At 33.2% G+C, this 18398-nt stretch overlaps 1 protein-coding gene across 1 annotated transcript; it reads right to left on the reverse strand.

Moving 5' to 3' along the window:
* Positions 1 to 5471: 5471 nt before the first annotated feature.
* On the reverse strand, positions 5472 to 17434 carry klb (klotho beta). Its single transcript, XM_073820913.1, has 5 exons — positions 16627 to 17434; positions 14202 to 14715; positions 13372 to 13637; positions 10483 to 11578; positions 5472 to 6026 (listed from the first exon to the last, which is right to left on the reverse strand). Exons 1-5 carry the CDS (start codon positions 17323 to 17325, stop codon positions 5584 to 5586), a joined length of 3018 nt encoding a protein of 1005 aa, XP_073677014.1. The 5' UTR covers positions 17326 to 17434; the 3' UTR covers positions 5472 to 5583.
* Between the last annotated feature and the right edge of the window lie 964 nt (positions 17435 to 18398).

The following is an 18398-nucleotide window of genomic DNA, read 5'->3' on the forward strand; positions in this document are numbered from 1 at the left end:
CTTAGCCTAAGGGGTTTGTTACAACCAGTTCTTGATGACTTTTTGACATGCAGACATTCAAAGTCTGTAACATGATGTTGGTGAATGGTGAATAAACATGTTGTGACATACATAAAATGAAGCTGATGAACTTTTGTCAATGCAGGGTTTCTGAAGGTTTTTATGAAGGTAATGTTTTTGTAAGACCCTTTAACCTTCTGGTTGTGTTCGGATTCCTGTCACACCTTTTATGTTCCAGACCAGACCAGACCAGACTCCAAACAACTGCTTAATAAAAACTCTCATTATGCTTTATTATCACCAAATATTGGATTCCATTTTTTTTTTTGTCAACTTGTTTTCTTTCATTTAGGTCTGGTTTTGTGTTTCTATTCACATCTGATTAATTGCAGGCCTCATTTATCCAAAAGTAGGTACCTAATTTGAGTGAAAAAAATAGTTTATGAATAATTTGGACTAGTGGTGTTCCCGGTCAAAAATGCCCGGACTCTAAACAATTACTTATAAATCTCTCCTTATGCTATATTATCACCAAATATTGGATGAAGATAATTGTTTGTAAGACCTTGTGTAAGGGCCAAATTGAAGAGAACACAATATGTCAAAATGTTCTAAAGAAAATTAGTTGCATTAGCAACCGTTTGAACAATGAGCAGATCTCCATTACATTTCAAATCAATTTCAGATTATTCACTTTCTGAGAAACTGATCAAAATGTAGTGAGGCCTTTTTTTTTTTTTTGTGAAAGGGCAAATTAATAGATTAATAGACTGACCACAAACTGACCAAAACCACACTTCTTCCTTCACTTCCCAAAAAACTCATCTTTAACAGAATCACTACAGATTTCTACATTTTTTCTAAATGAAAAAGAGAAATTAAAAATCTTATATGAAGGAGTCACTTCCTCCTCCTTACAAAGTATTTTATTTGAAATAGATTTATTTCTGTGACATTACAAATGCCGTTACTGTAATTTTTTAATGGTTATATAACATTATTTTTTAAAATAATAAGAATGTTGAAATAACCTTTTTTTCTTGTCATGATTATGTTATATAAAATGTCCCTAAGTGGAAACACTTGCATTTTTCTTAATAACAGTAGAAACCTAAAATAAGCCATCATTTTTGCTCATGAAGGTAAGAGTAATACATCATTCGGAACTGCAAAAGGTCTATTTTTTTTGTGTGCACTCACAATATCAACAAAACGTTGTGCTTTCGTGAAATAGGTAAAGAAAACAAACATGCGCTTTCTGCCGTCTCTGTCTTGAGGAGAAGTGCTTCACAAAAATGTGACCCTGGACCACAAAACCAGTCTTAAGTCGCTGGGGTATGTTTGTAGCAATAGCCAAAAATACATTGCATGGGTCAAAATTCTTGATTTTTCTTTTATGCCAAAATCATTAGGAAATTAAGTAAAGATCATGTTCCATGAAGATTTTTTGAAAAATTCCTACTGTAAATGTATCAAAATGTAATTTTTGATTAGTAATATGCATTGTTAAGAACCTAATTTGGACAACTTTAAAGGTGATTTTCTCAGGATTTTGATTTTTTTGCACCCTCAGATTCCAGATTTTCAAATAGATGTATCTCGGCCAAATATTGTCCTACCCTAACAAACCATATATCAATAGAAAGCTTATTTACTGAGCTTTCATATTATATATACACATCTCAGTTTTGTAAAATTTAACCTTATGACTGGTTTTGTGGTCCAGGGTCACAAATGATCCGAAACTCTATATATTTGCCTCATAGACAGGATAAATATATCTATAGAATGCTTTAAATTACTACTTTAAAATGTAAGAATTTATGTCATAAAATCATGTTACATTGCGACTGTGTAAAAAAGTCTGTGGCATTCACCCTGTCTTCACATTTAAGATGAAAAACTGCAAAAAAAAATAAATAAATAAATAAATAAAAATAATAAATAAAATGTAGGCTTCAACTCAGTTAACTGGCTGATTCATGAGAAAAATAAAACAATGTTGGCAAAATTATAGGTTTGTTGGCTTTTCTGAGGTAGGCTAAATGTTATGTTACTATGACTTATTCACAACATGCTTTTTTTTTTAACTCTGATGGATGAGACATTCATGAGACATCCTGTTTAATTATTTTCTCAACATGCATTCAACTAATTTGTTATGTTTATTTAGTGCTGCAAATATTAAAAAGTAAAATATCATTGATTCACATGCCGCGTGATCTGAGGCAAATATAGTTATCTCACGACAAATTAAAGAGTGTAAAAACACATTTATTGTTGGCTTTTTATCATAAAATAGACCGAATTTATAGGCTGAGATGTGCATGTGACAAATAATAAATGGACTTGAAAATGTTAAATATTAGCAAGTATTTATACCATAAATAAAAAAGTTTATGAAAAACCATGTATGGTTACGTTTGGCAATTATAATTTTTTTTGAAATAATTTTAATTCATTTTATTTAGCTTTCAACTACAAATCACTGGCCAAGAATTTGAAAGACTTGCACAAATACTGTTCACAAAGTAACTTCCCATGTAAGGCATTTAGGTTATAAAAATGATCTAGGAACATTGTTTTGAAATACTTCAAAAATGCTGAAATGCCCTGTTTTCTTGTTGTGGTTCTAGCATTATTTAAAAGATGTAAACACGTTTCTACCCAGATAATGTACATGAATTAAATATTTAACGCCGTTGATAAAGCATATATTACATTTTCGTATGGATATTTTAATACAGCTTTCTCTCAAGCAGTTTTGAACAATGTTTTAATGTTATTATTATTTACATTATTACAGAATATACAGCACACATTCATCATTAAATTGTTTCAGTTTTTTCTTCAGACGTCCCATTACTCCTTTATTTCAGTCAACATTCGGTCAGTCTTTTAAAAAAGTAAAACTCAGACATTAATCATTTGAACCAATGTAAATCCAGATGCAGCAGCACCTCCTGATGGATGGTTCTTCAAGGACAGAGACAGTTCCTCTAAATATATTACACAAAATATACACAAATCTTCTTGAAAGCAGCCCGAGCTGAGCATTTACAATGGAACTAACTGCAGCAATCATTCAGAAGAGTTCAAAGCAGAAATGTGATGCTTGTGTTTTTGTTTGTGTATTATTTGAGCTGTGTAGTGTCTCATTCTGATGTGGGATTGCTTTGGATGGGAAAATTTTTTTTCTTCTTGTATACTTGCATATAAGGTGTGAAAATTAAAGGGTATACCAGCTTTATAGTGTTGGTTAGGGTTTGAGTTGCATGTAGTTTTATCACATGTAACCTTTCAGGTCTTTGGCTGTGCTTATACGTGTGCATTTTAAAGTGCGTTGTGTTTGCCGATTTACTTCAAAGTGTTTTAACTATGAACTAGAAGCAACGTGAGAGACATCCCCATGTCCACACTGAACAAAAAACTGCTGTGTTCTGTGACACAATCACAGTCAATCCAGAGATGTTTGATGTTGAATTATGTGCATTGTTTTGGATGGGACTCAACTTTGTTTATACATATATTCATGTGTTTGAAGCAACAGTTCTTCCAAAAATGTACAGAAAATGTACTCACCCTCAAGTCATCCAAGATTTAGATGACTTTGTTTCTTCATCAGGTTTGGAGAAATGATGCATCACATCACTTGATAACAAACGGATCCTCTGTAATGAATGGGTGCCGTCAGAATGAGATGGTGGATTTGTTTTTCTGCCAGACTTGGACAAGACCAGGGGTGCCCAACCCTGTTCCTGGTGATCTACTATCCTGCAAAGTTCAGTTCCAACCCTGATTAAACACACCTGAACCAGTTCATTAATCTCTTAATAATAATTACAGACAGCTGTGTTGGAGCAGGGTTGGAACTCAAGATCTCCAGGAACAGGGTAGGGAACCATTGGTCAGACTATATCTTCTAAACACTAGGTGGTGCAGTCTTCAAATTTTTCTGGCACCTTCAGAACACACAGAGTATGATTTCCACCAAAGTTTGTTCCAATTAGTGTTGGGTGTAACTAGTTACTAAGTAAATAGTTACTGCAATTCCCTTGAAAAGGGAAAGTAAGTAATATAATGGAACTTAAAACTGTGTATAGACTGCAGAACATTTATATACAATACAATAGTGGATTTAACATATACATTTAGGCCCGGTTTCACAGACAGGGCTTAGACTAAGCCAGGATTAGGCCATAGTTCAGTTAGGACATTTAAGTAATTTTTATAAACATGCTTAGAAAAAAACATTACTGGTGTGCATCTTGAGACAAAACAAAGGCACTGATATATTTTAAAATCAATCAGTGCAATTTTATTTCAGTTGAAACAGCTCAGATTTACATTTTAGTCTAGGACTAGGCTTAAGCCTTGTCTGTGAAACCGGGGGTTAAAATCTAACCTTAAAATGCATGTTTTTTTATGTACTCTTCTTACTTTCAATACTTTGGCGAGTTAATAAGAATATTGGTAACATTTTACGGTCTAATTCTTACTATTAACTAGTTGTTATTAGCATGAATATTACTGGGACACTGGCTGTTTATTATTGCTTAAGATGCACATATAAATATTATAAACCCTTAATCCTACCCAATTCTTAAACTTAACAGCTAATTAATTTATGTAGTTATCTATTATTTATTTGAAAGATTAAAAGAACCATTTCACTGCAAAAAATGCTTTTCTGTCTTAGATTTTTTGTCTTGTTTCCAGCCAAAATATTAAACAATTCTTAAATCAAGAACGATTTGCTAGACGAGTGAAAATTATTGTCTTCAGAAAAAAGTTTTCAGAAAAAAAAAGTCAAAATTAAGTGTCTTTTTGCTTGAAATAAGAAAAATAATCTGCCAATGGGGTATGAAAAATTATTTTGTTTTCTGTTTGGCAGAGTATTTTGCTTGTTTCAAGCAAAAGGACACTTAATTTTGACTAGTTTTTTTCCTGAAAACAAGACAATAATTTTCACTCGTCTAGAAAATCTTTCTTGATTTAAGAATGTTTTTTAATATTTTGGCTGGAAACAAGACAAAATTCTAAGCTTACTAGGAAAAGCACTTTTTGCTATGTTCATGTCTATCCTTATATCATTAACTTGTCGAGGTTGATATAGGATTTAGAAAGTAATTAGTAATAAGTAATTAAATACTTTTTGGAGAGAGTAATTTGTACAGTAATCTAATTACACTCTTGAAGATGTAATTAGTAACAAGTAATTAATCACTTATTAGAGTTACTTAACCAACACTGGTGCCAATAAATCAAACAAAAATGAAAATTTGCTGAAATGCACTGTTGTTTGGATTATGACCATAAAGATGGATTTGTTTCTTACAAACACGCAACTTTTGGCTTCTTAAGATGTTAACTGATGGACTGGAGTGGTTTGGATTTCTTGTGATGTTTTTTATCAACTGTTTCTGACGGCACCCATTGACTGCAGTGGATCCATTGGTGAGCAAGTGATGGAATGCTACATTTCTCCAAATCTGATGAAGAAACAAACTCACCATAATCTTAGATGGCCTGAGGGGGAGTAAATTATCACGTCTGGCTGAACTATTCCTTTAACTTGAACGTTTAACGCCGCAGGAGTCCCGTTCCATGTGCTACCCTCATCATGGGGAACCTCTGCTGGACTCTGAGTCTCTGCGGCCCGACATTAATAGGTGTTCTCCTCCTCTTCCTCCTCCTCTTCCTCACCACAGAGATGATGACGAGCGCACAGAGCATGGAAACACTGATAAATACACACACGCTGAAGAACAGCAGCGGTTTGTTCTCTGCGATCCGTGTGCAAAGTTCGCAGCTCGTCCCGTTGTCTGCGTCCCGGCAGGTCGAAGGTCGCAGGTCGGTGGTTGATGGAAAGCCGTGGTTGATGATGATGTCCCTGTACAAGCCGACGGACGCTTTGGGTCGAGAGTGATGAGCGGATGAGCTGAAGAGACCAAACTGAAGATCATGATGGTCCTGAAGCTTCCAGATATAAAACCCTCTCAGATCGACGGCGTCCAACTCACGAGCTGCGAATGAGCAAAGAAAAAAGAGAATAGTAGAGTTTAAGCCAATCCTCAGTAGTAAAAGAGTTCATAATTTGCTTATTTCTGTTTAAATTATAAATATAATTGGAATGCAATGTATAGATGCTATTTCATATCCCCTTCCACAATCTCGAGAAACTTTTACTGACCAAAACAAAATCTGCATTATAATCACTTTGATTTTTGCAATATTCAGTTTTTTTTTTCAGGCAAACCTCTTTTGACCTGAAATACCTGAAATTTAATATTTGTTAATATTTGAAATGTTAAGTTAATGATTAAGTATACATAAATATAAGTGATATTTAAATTGAGGTTGATATTTCAAAAATGTTAAAATACTGTAAAATATATTTTTTAGTGTTTTATGTAGATTTTTTAACTATTTATTCATATTATTGATCTTTTTTTTCTTTCAGCCAAAAATAAGTGAGCTAAAATAAGTGAAATTTTGTTAATATTTGAAATTAATTATTAAGTATATTTAAATATAAGTTATATTTAATTTGAGGTTAATATTTCAACAATCTAAAAATGAAATATTTTCTCTTTTTTTAGTGTTTTATTTAGATTTTTTTAATGATTTATTCATTTTAATGATCTTTTTTTTTTCAGCCAAACCCCTTTTGAGCTAAAAAGTGAAATTTTGTTAATATTTGAATTTATATGTAAATTAACCATATTTAAATATAAGTGATATTTAAATTTAGGTTAATTATTTGATTTTGTTGTTGTTGTTGTTGTTGTTTTATATAGATGTATTATTATTATTTATTCATTTTATTGATCTTTTGTTTTTCAGCCAAAAATAAGTGAGCTAAAATAAGTGAAATGTTGTTAATACGTGAAAGTTTAAGTTAATGTTTAAATATATTTAAATATAAGTGATATTTAAATTGAGATTTAATTTAAAAAATATGATTTAATAATTTATTTTAACAGGCAAACCTCTTTTGACCTGAAATACCTGAAATTTTGTTAATATTTGAAATGTTAAGTTAATGATTAAGTATACATAAATATAAGTGATATTTAAATTGAGGTTGATATTTCAAAAATGTTAAAATACTGTAAAATATATTTTTTAGTGTTTTATGTAGATTTTTTAACAATTTATTCATATTATTGATCTTTTTATTTCAGCCAAAAATAAGTGAGCTAAAATAAGTGAAATTTTGTTAATATTTGAAATTAATTATTAATTATATTTAAATATAAGTTATATTTAATTTGAGGTTAATATTTCAACAATTAAAAAATGAAATATTTTCCTTTTTTTAGTGTTTTATTTAGATTTTTTTAATGATTCATTCATTTTAATGATCTTTTTTTTTCAGCCAAACCCCTTTTGAGCTAAAAAGTGAAATTTTGTTAATATTTGAAATTATATATAAATTATTAAGCATATTTAAATATAAGTGATATTTAAATTGAGGTTAATTATTTAATTTTGTTGTTGTTGTTGTTGTTGTTGTTGTTGTTGTTTTATATAGATTTATTATTATTATTTATTCATTTTATTGATCTTTTGTTTTTCAGCCAAAAATAAGTGAGCTAAAATAAGTGAAATGTTGTTAATATGTGAAAGTTTAAGTTAATGTTTAAGTATATTTAAATATAAGTGATATTTAAATTGAGATTTAATTTAAAAAATATGATTTAATAATTTATTTTAACAGGCAAACCTCTTTTGACCTGAAATACCTGAAATTTTGTTAATATTTGAAATGTTAAGTTAATGATTAAGTATACATAAATATAAGTGATATTTAAATTGAGGTTGATATTTCAAAAATGTTAAAATACTGTAAAATATATTTTTCAGTGTTTTATTTAGCTTTTTTAAACCATTTATTCATTTTATTTATCTTTTTTTTTTTCCCGGCCAAACCCCTTTTAAATGTTAAGATAAGTGAAATTTTGTTAATATTTGAAATTTTATGTTAATGATTAAGTATATTTAAATATAAGTGATATTTACATTTAAGTTTATATTTGAACAATTTACAAATTAAATATTTTTAGTGTTTTATTTAGATTTTTAATTATTTAGTTCATATTTCAATAACAATATTCACACATTCATGGTTCAGGTAAACATATTTTTAGTGTTTTGCTGTTCTTGTTGTTATTTTAAATTTACTATTGTAATTATAAATTATTTTATTATTATTATTCATTATTAAATTATTAATTTTAGTTTCTAATTTATTTTATGACAAAGTTAATATTTCAATAATTTAACATTTATGTGGTTCTCTGAAGGTCTGTTAATATTCACATGGCATAATTTCAAACATGAAAATAAAATGTATTTTGATATTTTAAAAGTATTTATTTATCTTTATTATTACGTTGCGATTTAGTTAATATTTCAACACTTTATTGCATTTGCATGTTTGTGGTTCGCAAGTTATTTAACAAATAAAATATGTAATATTTTTTTTACTATGCAATTTATTTTGTTTTCATTTAAAAAATAATTAATTTGCTTTTTATAGCCAGCCAATGTTTCATGAACCTTGTCATGGAAAAGCGTGATATAACACAGTGCTGTTTTCCACATGCACACAGGTAAAAACAGGTCACGTTGTCCACAGCTTTATCACGTAATCTGTCAGATCACACACACACACACACACACACACACACACACACACACTACAGCGTTAAGCGACGGTGACTCACATCCGCACAAACACAGTAAAAGCAGACGCTCTGGGCTCAAGGATCATACAGTACCCACATGACGCCCGTGTGTCCCTGTGTGCTCATAACGTCTCAAAGGTCGCTCATTAGCAGCTCAGAGACAGAATTACAGCAGTGCCACCTTTGACCCTCATGTCAAACCTCAGAGGAAGCAGCTGATTACAGCACGTAAAGCACAGATAACACTAGATAACACACACACACACTGCAGCGCTAGCATTCTCCAACACAGCTCTTTAATCTCTAATGTTGATATTAGATATAATGAGGACATGTTTCATAATCACGGCTCATTAGTGCTCTGTGATTGCTGTTCATATTGCTTATACTTAACGATTACATATTTTCAACACACCCCATTTTATCATAAAGACCAAAACATCTTGGAGATTTGAGCATAGAAGCTGCCAATGTTTTGCTGTAAGGAATGAAATATTGTTTTAAAATGCTTAAGAAAATGAATGGAAATGATGGGAAAATGAAAACCAAGTGATAAAAGTGGGCACTTACTATAGTGCTTTATATATGGCAAATAATAATAGCAATAATAATTATAATAATATAATTAGTAATAGATATTTAAATGTAATATTGTATATAATAAAAACTACATTTTCTATCAAATATATTTTTTATATTAGATAATAAAATCTATAATTATTTATTTAATATTTAATTTAAAATAAAAGAAATACAAAACATTAAATAATAATAACAATAATTGCAATTAAGCAAGATTAATACAATAAAATAATTAAATAGTTAATCAAAAATATATAATTTAATAATTTAAAATATTTATAATTATTTTTTTTATATTATATGTTATATGTGTGTGTGTGTGTGTTCAAAATATTTTTTTAAATATAAAAAACAATTCAGTTAAAATAAAAATGATTAAAAAAGATTTAAAATGTGCTTCTGAAATTCTTAAATATATTCATAGATTCTAATTTATATCAGAGCTGGACGGTTTAGTTTAAGTATTTTTTTTTAAAATCCTTATTATGAAGATTAATTGGGAAAAATAATAGAACCAATAGCTGAAAGCAATATTGCATTTTATTTAAATAACTATCAGTATTTTTTAATGATACAAACATTTTCTTTATGAAATAATAATAATAATAATAATAATATTAATAATAATAATAATAGCAATGAACAATAATCATAATAATATAAACAGTAATGAATATTTAAATGTAATATATGCATTTTTCCTATAAATTATTTACATTTTTACATCACACATTCATAATAATAGTAATTATTATTATTGAATAGTAAAGTATATTTATCAAATTCAATATAAAACATTATTTATTCAAAAAGACGTGCTTCTGAAATCCCTAAATCCCTTTAAATGCTAATGAGCTCTGCCTGCCCCGCCCCTCTCAAATGTAACAATAATCCTCTGTGTCTTCAGCTGCTCAGATGTCAGGAGTAAATGACGACTGCTGTGTTCATTATTACATCCAACAACAGAAAACCTCAATCGCTCAATCTGAGACATTCTTGTCTTCCTCTGCACCTGAGTCACACAATGGCGATCGGAGTCTGTTTCAGCTCGGTGAGGGCGGGGCTAAGGTAAGGCGCTCATGTCAATCAACTATCGTGGGAGTGGCCTCTGTCTGTGTGTCGTCACGACCACAAGAGACTGAAAATGACCTCATTTTAAAAAGGGGATATTACAAATAAAAAAAAATAAAATGATTACTCTGCTTACCTTTCAGCGCCTCCTGCAGGTAGCTCCTGATATAGCTCTGTCTCAGCTGATCATCATGAACCGCTTGATCGTCCACCCCTGATGCCGTGATAATGATAGGAAGTCCGCCACCATAACGATTCTTCACCCATCCCAGCATCCTGCGGAGGCCCCAGGGCACGAGCGCCTGTCCCAGGTGCGACACCGGCCAGGTGACGTCTGACATAAGCGAGCAGCAGTGCTCTGGGTTTGGTGGCTTCGCATGTTCCCGTGGTGCCACCAAACGCGTCGTGAAGTGATTAAGAGCGACAAAATCCAGCGCCCCTTTAAGCTCCGCCCTCTCGTCATTAGAGAAGCCAATCAGAGCGCTACCACGCCCATCATTCCCTCCACCAATCAGAGGGTCGAGAAAACGCCCCAGTTCGAATGCCATAAACTGTTGCTGGGCGGATTTGTGAGAGTCTAAAAACGGATTGGCCGGTTCCACCCAATCAGCATGGAGAGCCAAACTAACACTCCCGTCTTGTTGCTGTCGAAACAGTTTGTCGTAAATGTGCCACGCTTTCGCGTGAGCTAGTAGCAAGTGATGCGCAACTGTTTGCTGATCCTCGGCGTACGCTTCCGTTAAACGGTTCGGCTCGTTAACGGTGATCCACGTCGGCACCAAGGCTCCAAATTCATGAAAGCAGAATGCAGCATGCTTGACAAATGCCTCCACAGTGCTAGCATTTCTCCATCCACCGTTAGCGTGTAGCGATTCAGGCAAACCCAGCGAGGGCGAGCGGTAGCTAGGGTGATACAGTGTCACGACTGGACGGAATCCTCTGCGATGGAGCTCCACCAACATGCACCGGTAGAACCGGACCTTCTCTGGGTCCACAGCCGCCGGATTGCCATCGGGCGCAAGCTGCGTCCAGTCCAGAGCGAAGCGATAGTGTGATGACCCCGTGACCCCCAGGAGAAAAAGGTGCCGCTGAATGTACAGGAAGTCCGTGCACTGCGCCGGCCTCGTGTGAAGCAGGACACCCGTCACGGGCGTGAGAGCACCGTTGCCCGAGAGGTTCCAGCGGTACAGGTGCGGATCGGTGAACTGAGGCGAGAACGGACGCAGATGCACCTAGAGAACATGTTGAGAAATTAATATGAAACTAATTATAAATAATAGTAAATGTAAAGAAATTTCAAATCCATTGAAAACTACAGGATAAAATCAACTAGAGCCAAATTAATTCACAGCCTGATATCTTAACGGAAGCTTTTTAAAGGTGTCATCGGATGCCCATTTTCCACAAGTTGATATGATTGTTTAGGGCAGGAGTGTCCAACCCTGTTCCTGGAGATCTACCTACCTGCAGACTTTAGTTCCAGCCCTGCTCCAACACAGCTGTCTGTAATTATCAAGTGCTACCTAAGAGATTAATTAGCTGGTTCAGGTGGGTTTGATCAGGGTTGGAGCTGTACTTTCCAGGATGGTAGATCTCCAGGAACAGGGTTGGGCACCCCTGGTTTAGGGTCTTAATGAGAAGTCTACAACATACTTTGGTTAAAATTTCTTAATGGTGGTGTAAAAAACACTCTTTTTACCTTGTCAAAATCAGCCCTTTTTAGAGTGAGCTATTCTGTTGCATGTTCCTTTAAATGCTAATGAGCTCTGCTCGCTTCGCCCCTCTCTGCCATGGGATGACGAGCCGTTATGTTTACTTTAGCCGCGTTTAGCTGCGAAACCAATACATTATTAAGAAAAGCCATTTGCAAAGATGCATAAAACCCCTTATACTCACTGCTGCTGTGGGTAAAGCTGCATCACAAATGATTCGCACGAACATAGACGCATATGTAGATCGGGATTGGCGCTTTCCTTTCAAATACGAAAGTAACATTAATCCTCCGCATCTTCAGTGGCTCAGATGTAAATGACGCCTGCTAATCTCTCAATCTGAGGTATTCTTGTCTTCCACTGCATCTGAGTCACACAATGGCGATCAGAGTCGGACTGTTTTAGCTCGGTGGGGGCGGGGCTAAGGTAAGGTGCTCATGTCAATCAACTATCGTGGGAGGGGCCTCTGTCTGTGTGTCGTCACACCCACAAGAAGCTGAGAAAGACCTGATTTTAAAAAGGGGATATTACTGTTAAAGATTAAAAAACACCACTGGGTAGATTTTTATCATTGTAGGGTGGTTGCGTACACAAACTGCCAACATACATTAATGTTTAAACAACATGTAAAAATGTGTTTTGCATCTGATGACCCCTTTTAGAAATTTATATTATCATATTTTATTTAAGTAAAAAAATGACTAAATAAAACTTCTTATTTTATAATCTTATATTTTATTAGTTTATATATCTATATATCTATTATCTATATGCACATAACAAAATTAAATTAATAATGGGATCAAATTTGATTAAGATAAACTCTTATATGGTAAACTGGTATTAGGAACTTTTTTTAAGTAGCACGAGTATATTTGTAGAAATAGCCAATAAAACATTATATGGGTCAAAATTTTTGATTTTTTTTCTTTTATGGCAAATACACTTATTAGGATATTAAATAAAGATCATGTTCCTTGAAGACATTTTGTAAATTTCCTACTGTAAATATATCAAAACTATTTTTTCATTAGTAATATGCATTGCTATAAGAACTTAATTTGGACAACTTTAAAGGCAATTTTCTCAATATTTAGATTTTTTGGCACCCTCAGATCACACATTTTTAAATAGTTGGATCTCAACCAAATATTGTCCCAATAATATCTCAATTTAAAAAAAAATATGACACTTATGACTGGTTTTGTGGTCCAGGGTCACATTTGTAAAAAGCACTAAAACATTGTTTTTAAATCAATGCAAAGTCTTCACTAACAGATTTTTTATTAACAGTGTTTTTCCTCTTTCCTCACCTGTAATACTGATTCTGACACACCAAACTGGAAGTCACAGGGGAATCGTCCCTTGGTGTGTGGCGTGTTTTCGGCAGGGAAGCCGTTGTCTTTGACCAGTCGTCTGTAGAAGTGAGCGCTGGTCTTTGGGAGTCTGCGGCGCTGAGGTTTACTGAAGTCGATGTAGAATAATCCTCTCCGAATGCTGTAACTGTGATTCCACTCAAAGCCGTCCAGCAGACTCCAGGCCGTGTATCCAAACACACGCACTCCGTCTACGGAAATAGCTGAAACAACACAAATTATTCATCAAAAACAAATTTATTTAAAAAAATTAATTAATTAAACGTATTTATTTTTTACTGCTATAATCTGCCTAAATGTTTTCTTTATGTTTATTTTTATTCTTAGTAGAGTTTAAAATACATTAAAAAAAATTAATGTAATTAATCTACCGTAACATAATTATTTAATAAATTATATAATAATATATTACAGCTTTTGCTTTATTTTAGATCAAATAAATGCAGGCTTGGTGAGAAGAAGACACTTCTTTAATAAAACATTACAAATCGTACTGTCCAAAAACTTCTGACTAGTAGTGTAAATGTATTCATAAAAAAAAATAATAATTAAAAACAAATGTATTTAAAAAATCAAAAATAAATATAATGTATTTACTTCAACTAAATGTATAAATAAATAACATGTATTTATGATCAAAATTATTAATAAATATTAATAATAACTAATAATTTTATTGCAAGCAGCAAATAAAATTTTATATTTTCGCATTAGATGCATATCTGCAGGATTTTAGGTGTGAACAGGGTTCAAAAGACAACCCTGACCTTGCATGACTTGTAAGATGAACCTCTTCATCAGATAAATGGCCACAGTGTCCTCGACTCCAACAGATGCGTCAGAAAACCATCCGCTCTCTGCCACCAGCACCTGTGGATCACCGTACATCTGCTGAACCCACACCAGAACGCTCCTCAAGTCCAGCTTCACCGTCTGACCGAACCGGGCCAGTCCTCGGCCCACCCTCAGCGTCTCGGGCCCAAAGGCCAGAGAGAAGAAATCGGCAGTGCCCTTCAGCCAGAGCCGCTCCTGGACGCTGAACTCTGGGATTACGCCGCGGTTCGAGGCCTTCAGCGACTCGGGATAATCTCCACTTCCATATATGGGCTCGGCGAACCAGCCAATCACAGCCTCCATGGCCTTCTGACAGAGCTCTGTGTTGGTGGGCGTGGCCTGGCCGTGAAGAGGCTCCACCCAATGGGAGCCGAGCGTGATGGAGACTTTACCGCGCTGATGGGGTCTGAAGTGTTTGTCGTAAACATGCCACGCTTTAGCATGAGCCTGTGGAGACACCAGAACCAAACCATCATCACTACAGAAATCAGAAACAATGCTGCTATTGGCCTTTGGATGGAGAAGCAGAGATGATTTTGTGGAGCAAAACATATATGTGACCCTGGACCACAAAACCAGTCATAAGGGTCGATTTTTTGAAATTGTGATATATCCAGCATCTGAATATATCTGCATGCTTTCCATTGATGTAAGGTTTGCTAAGATAGGACAATATTTGGTTGAGATACAACTATTCGAAAATCTGCAATCTGAGGGTGCAAAAAAATCTAAATACTGAGAAAATCGCCTTTAAAGTTGTCAAAATGAAGTTTTTAGCAATGCATATTACTAAACAAAAATGAAGTTTTGATATGTTTACAGAAGGAAATTTACTAAATATCTTCATGGAACATGATCTTGACCTAATATCCTAAAGATTTTTGGCATAAAAGAAAAATTGATCATTTGTTTGTATTTTTGGCTATTGCTACAAATACACCCGTGCTACTTAAGACTGGTTTTGTGGTCCAGGGTCACATATTATCTATGGTCAGACTTGAGCAGAATCACCTCATATGTAGATATAGATGTAATGCAGATCACTTCATGCTTTAATTAGGCTATGTATCACATTTGGTTTCATTTTGTAAAGCAAGTAAAACATGGAAATAAAATTATTTATGTAATAATTTCAAATTCAAATGTTATTTGTCACATACACAGTATGATATGAAGTGAAATGCTTATTCGACTGCTGATGACCTAAAAATTCAAAAAGAAAAGAAAAGTTCCGGTGTAAAATAGAGAAATAAGAGAATTTTACAAATTCGAAATAAAGAGAAAGATGGAAATAAACTTTAGCTGTAAAAAGACTTTTAAATTTAAATGATGTACAAATAATAAAGTAAAAATAGGAATAGAAATATAATAAATATGGAAGTATTGTTATAATTTGTCAATGCATTGCTGTTATGTCTTGTTTTTTGAGATTACACAACAAAAAGCTTATTGCTGACTTTTTAAGATTTTTTAAAATGTGGAAAAACAACGCATGGCCTCTGTGAAATTTTTTAAAAAGCATAATTATATTAATGATAATGTAAATATAAATAACATAAATATAACAAACAAAAGCAGATGAAAGACCAGTAATGAAAATCAGTTGTTTTTTTGGTGGAAAGGAAGTAAAATGCACCTATTGTTATTAAAAAGTCAATGCAAATTCAAAACAGGCTTTAAAAATAGGCTTTATCTTCTTTATGCAAAAACATAAATTTAAATAAATAAACCTAATGGTTAAAACCTAATAAATTTTTTATACTAATTAAAAATTATTTATGAAATAATTACATTACGAATATAATTAAAATTGCTACTAAAACACTTTTTTAAAAAAAATATAAGTATATAATTAAAATTAATTATAAATAAATATAGCCTAATGTAAGAAATTCATTATTATTTTTTTTATTTAACTTTAAAAGTTTTTTTTTTTTTATGTTGTTTAAAAATAACTCATGGAACTGCAATCAAATTTTAAATGTAAAGTTAATTTTTTTTTTTTTAAACTCTCCTTAAAATTCTGGTTACAATAGAACAAATACAATTGTTATTTTGGTGCTTAATTTTCATGAAAATATTAATATATCAATTAATAATTAATAATCAGTTGATTTTGGTGTAAAATGTGACCAGGATATTTTTTACAGAACAATTTAAAGATTTGCAACCGTATTTTAATTTCTTTAATTTCGTTCACATTTGCGGCTATAGGAGGCTCATAAATCCCTGAATATCTTTTCCAGTGTCTCCAGGGTCAAGATATCACTCACACATGCTGCATTATTTCTGCATTTACTCTCTTCACAGCTGAGCTGAAAAATGAGCCTGACCTTTGACCTCTGACCCCAGACTCACCCTAATGAGGTTGTGTGCGGCGATGAAGGGATCAGCGGGGTCTCCGGTCACTCCGGGAGCGTGGGCGCCTGTCCCGTACCCCTGAACGGCCAGGAGAAACGGGTTATGCATCGTAATCCAGTACCGAACCTCTGCACCGAACGTTTGGAAGCAAAACGAAGCATAATCAGCGAAGACATCCGCCATGCTGCGGTTCAGCCATCCTCCATAACGCTCCTGCAGGACCTGCGGCAAATCCCAGTGAAACAGAGTCAGAACCGGCTCCACCTGAAGCTCCTTCAACCTGCCGATCAACCTGCGGTAATGCTGCACTCCGGCCGGATTGGGATTCGCCGTCGGGTTTCCATCCGGGAAAAGCCTTGTCCACGATAAAGAAAAAGCATAGAAGTTCACACCAAGATACCGAACCGACTTCAGATCCTCCTCCCACTGGACGTAGCTGTCGCTGGAGGGATCCGTATGACGGGTGAAATGATCCCACACCGACTCGCCCTTCCCATCCGCATCCCAGGATCCTTCGGTCGGGAACGCTGCGGTCCCAATGCCCCACAGAAATCCTCTGGGAAACGTGCCGGTCTGCAGGAACGTCTCGTTTAATGGCTGCAGCCACAGTTTGGATGCTTTCCCCTGAACTTTCTCAGTTGCTCCACATAATATCAACACTAAAGACACAAAGACATGAAACATTGTGAGCCTCATATAGGAGCACAAATCCGCTCATCATCCTCCGGTGGAAATCCAAAGCATTATTGCTGAAAGCAAACGAGGAACACAGCGTCAGGAAAGCAAGCGACGCACATAAACACTGAAGATCTGAGAGTGCAGGAAGATGAAGCTCTGATCAATGATTAACATGAACTCTGATCCTCTCATGACTTACAGCGCCTGAGAACCAGAGAGAGAGAGAGAGAGAGGGAGAGAGACTGATGATGGATGGAGAGAAAGAAAGAAGAAAGAAGCAGAGAGAATGAAGAATGCTTTATCTGGCAGATCAATGGAGCAAATTTAATTTGGCTTTTTCTGAAACATACGCTGATGGGTGTCTCTATGGGCCCTGTAAATGATCTTATAGTACCTTTCATACTCTATGAAATTTATAATGCATTACAATTAAATGTAATATTTAATAAATAAAAAAATAAAAGAAATTATATTTAAATAAATAAAAAATAAACAATGTTCTCAAAATAGGGTTGATTTTCTTTAGGATGCAAAACAATATTTATATATATATTTAAAGCTTTCATACTCCTTAGAATTTATATATCAGTATCCACAATATCAAATTTACAGTATTCATTAATGTAAATACGTACAATACAATTAATAATATATAATAATTTATAAAATATTAAGGTAATGTCTTCAAAATAGGCTTGATTTTCTTTAGGATGCAAAATATTATTTATATATATATATAAAACAATTATTTAAATGTATTTCTATTGGTCAGATTTGAGCAGAATCACCCCTTATGTAGTAATTGTACCATTCTGTATAAATAAATTATATTTTATTATTTATTACACATATAAATTATATATATATATATATATATATATATATATATATATATATATATATATATATATATATATATATATATTATTTATAATTGTTTTATAGAAGCATTACTTTTTTGTCTAGATTTGTAAAACAAAATATGAATAACTGATATTGTGGACTTGTTTAGTCTTTAATGCTCTATAGGTTTGATTTTCTTTAGGATGCAAAATTTATTTATTTTTTATTAGTTGTTATTGTATTATTTA

The sequence above is a fragment of the Garra rufa genome, chromosome 16 (assembly GCF_049309525.1).
Source record: "Garra rufa chromosome 16, GarRuf1.0, whole genome shotgun sequence".
Taxonomy (NCBI): domain Eukaryota; kingdom Metazoa; phylum Chordata; class Actinopteri; order Cypriniformes; family Cyprinidae; genus Garra; species Garra rufa.

What these genes read in the sequence shown, in the direction of transcription:
- klb (XM_073820913.1), bottom strand. Translation starts at nt 17,325, where the DNA reads ATGAGGCTCACAATGTTTCATGTCTTTGTGTCTTTAGTGTTGATATTA. An exon ending in TGTCAGAATCAGTATTACAG is followed by an intron (nt 11,579 to 13,371) that starts GTGAGGAAAGAG and finishes CATGTTCTCTAG; the next exon opens with GTGCATCTGCGTCCGTTCTC. An exon ending in CCTGCAGGAGGCGCTGAAAG is followed by an intron (nt 6,027 to 10,482) that starts GTAAGCAGAGTA and finishes GCTCATTCGCAG; the next exon opens with CTCGTGAGTTGGACGCCGTC.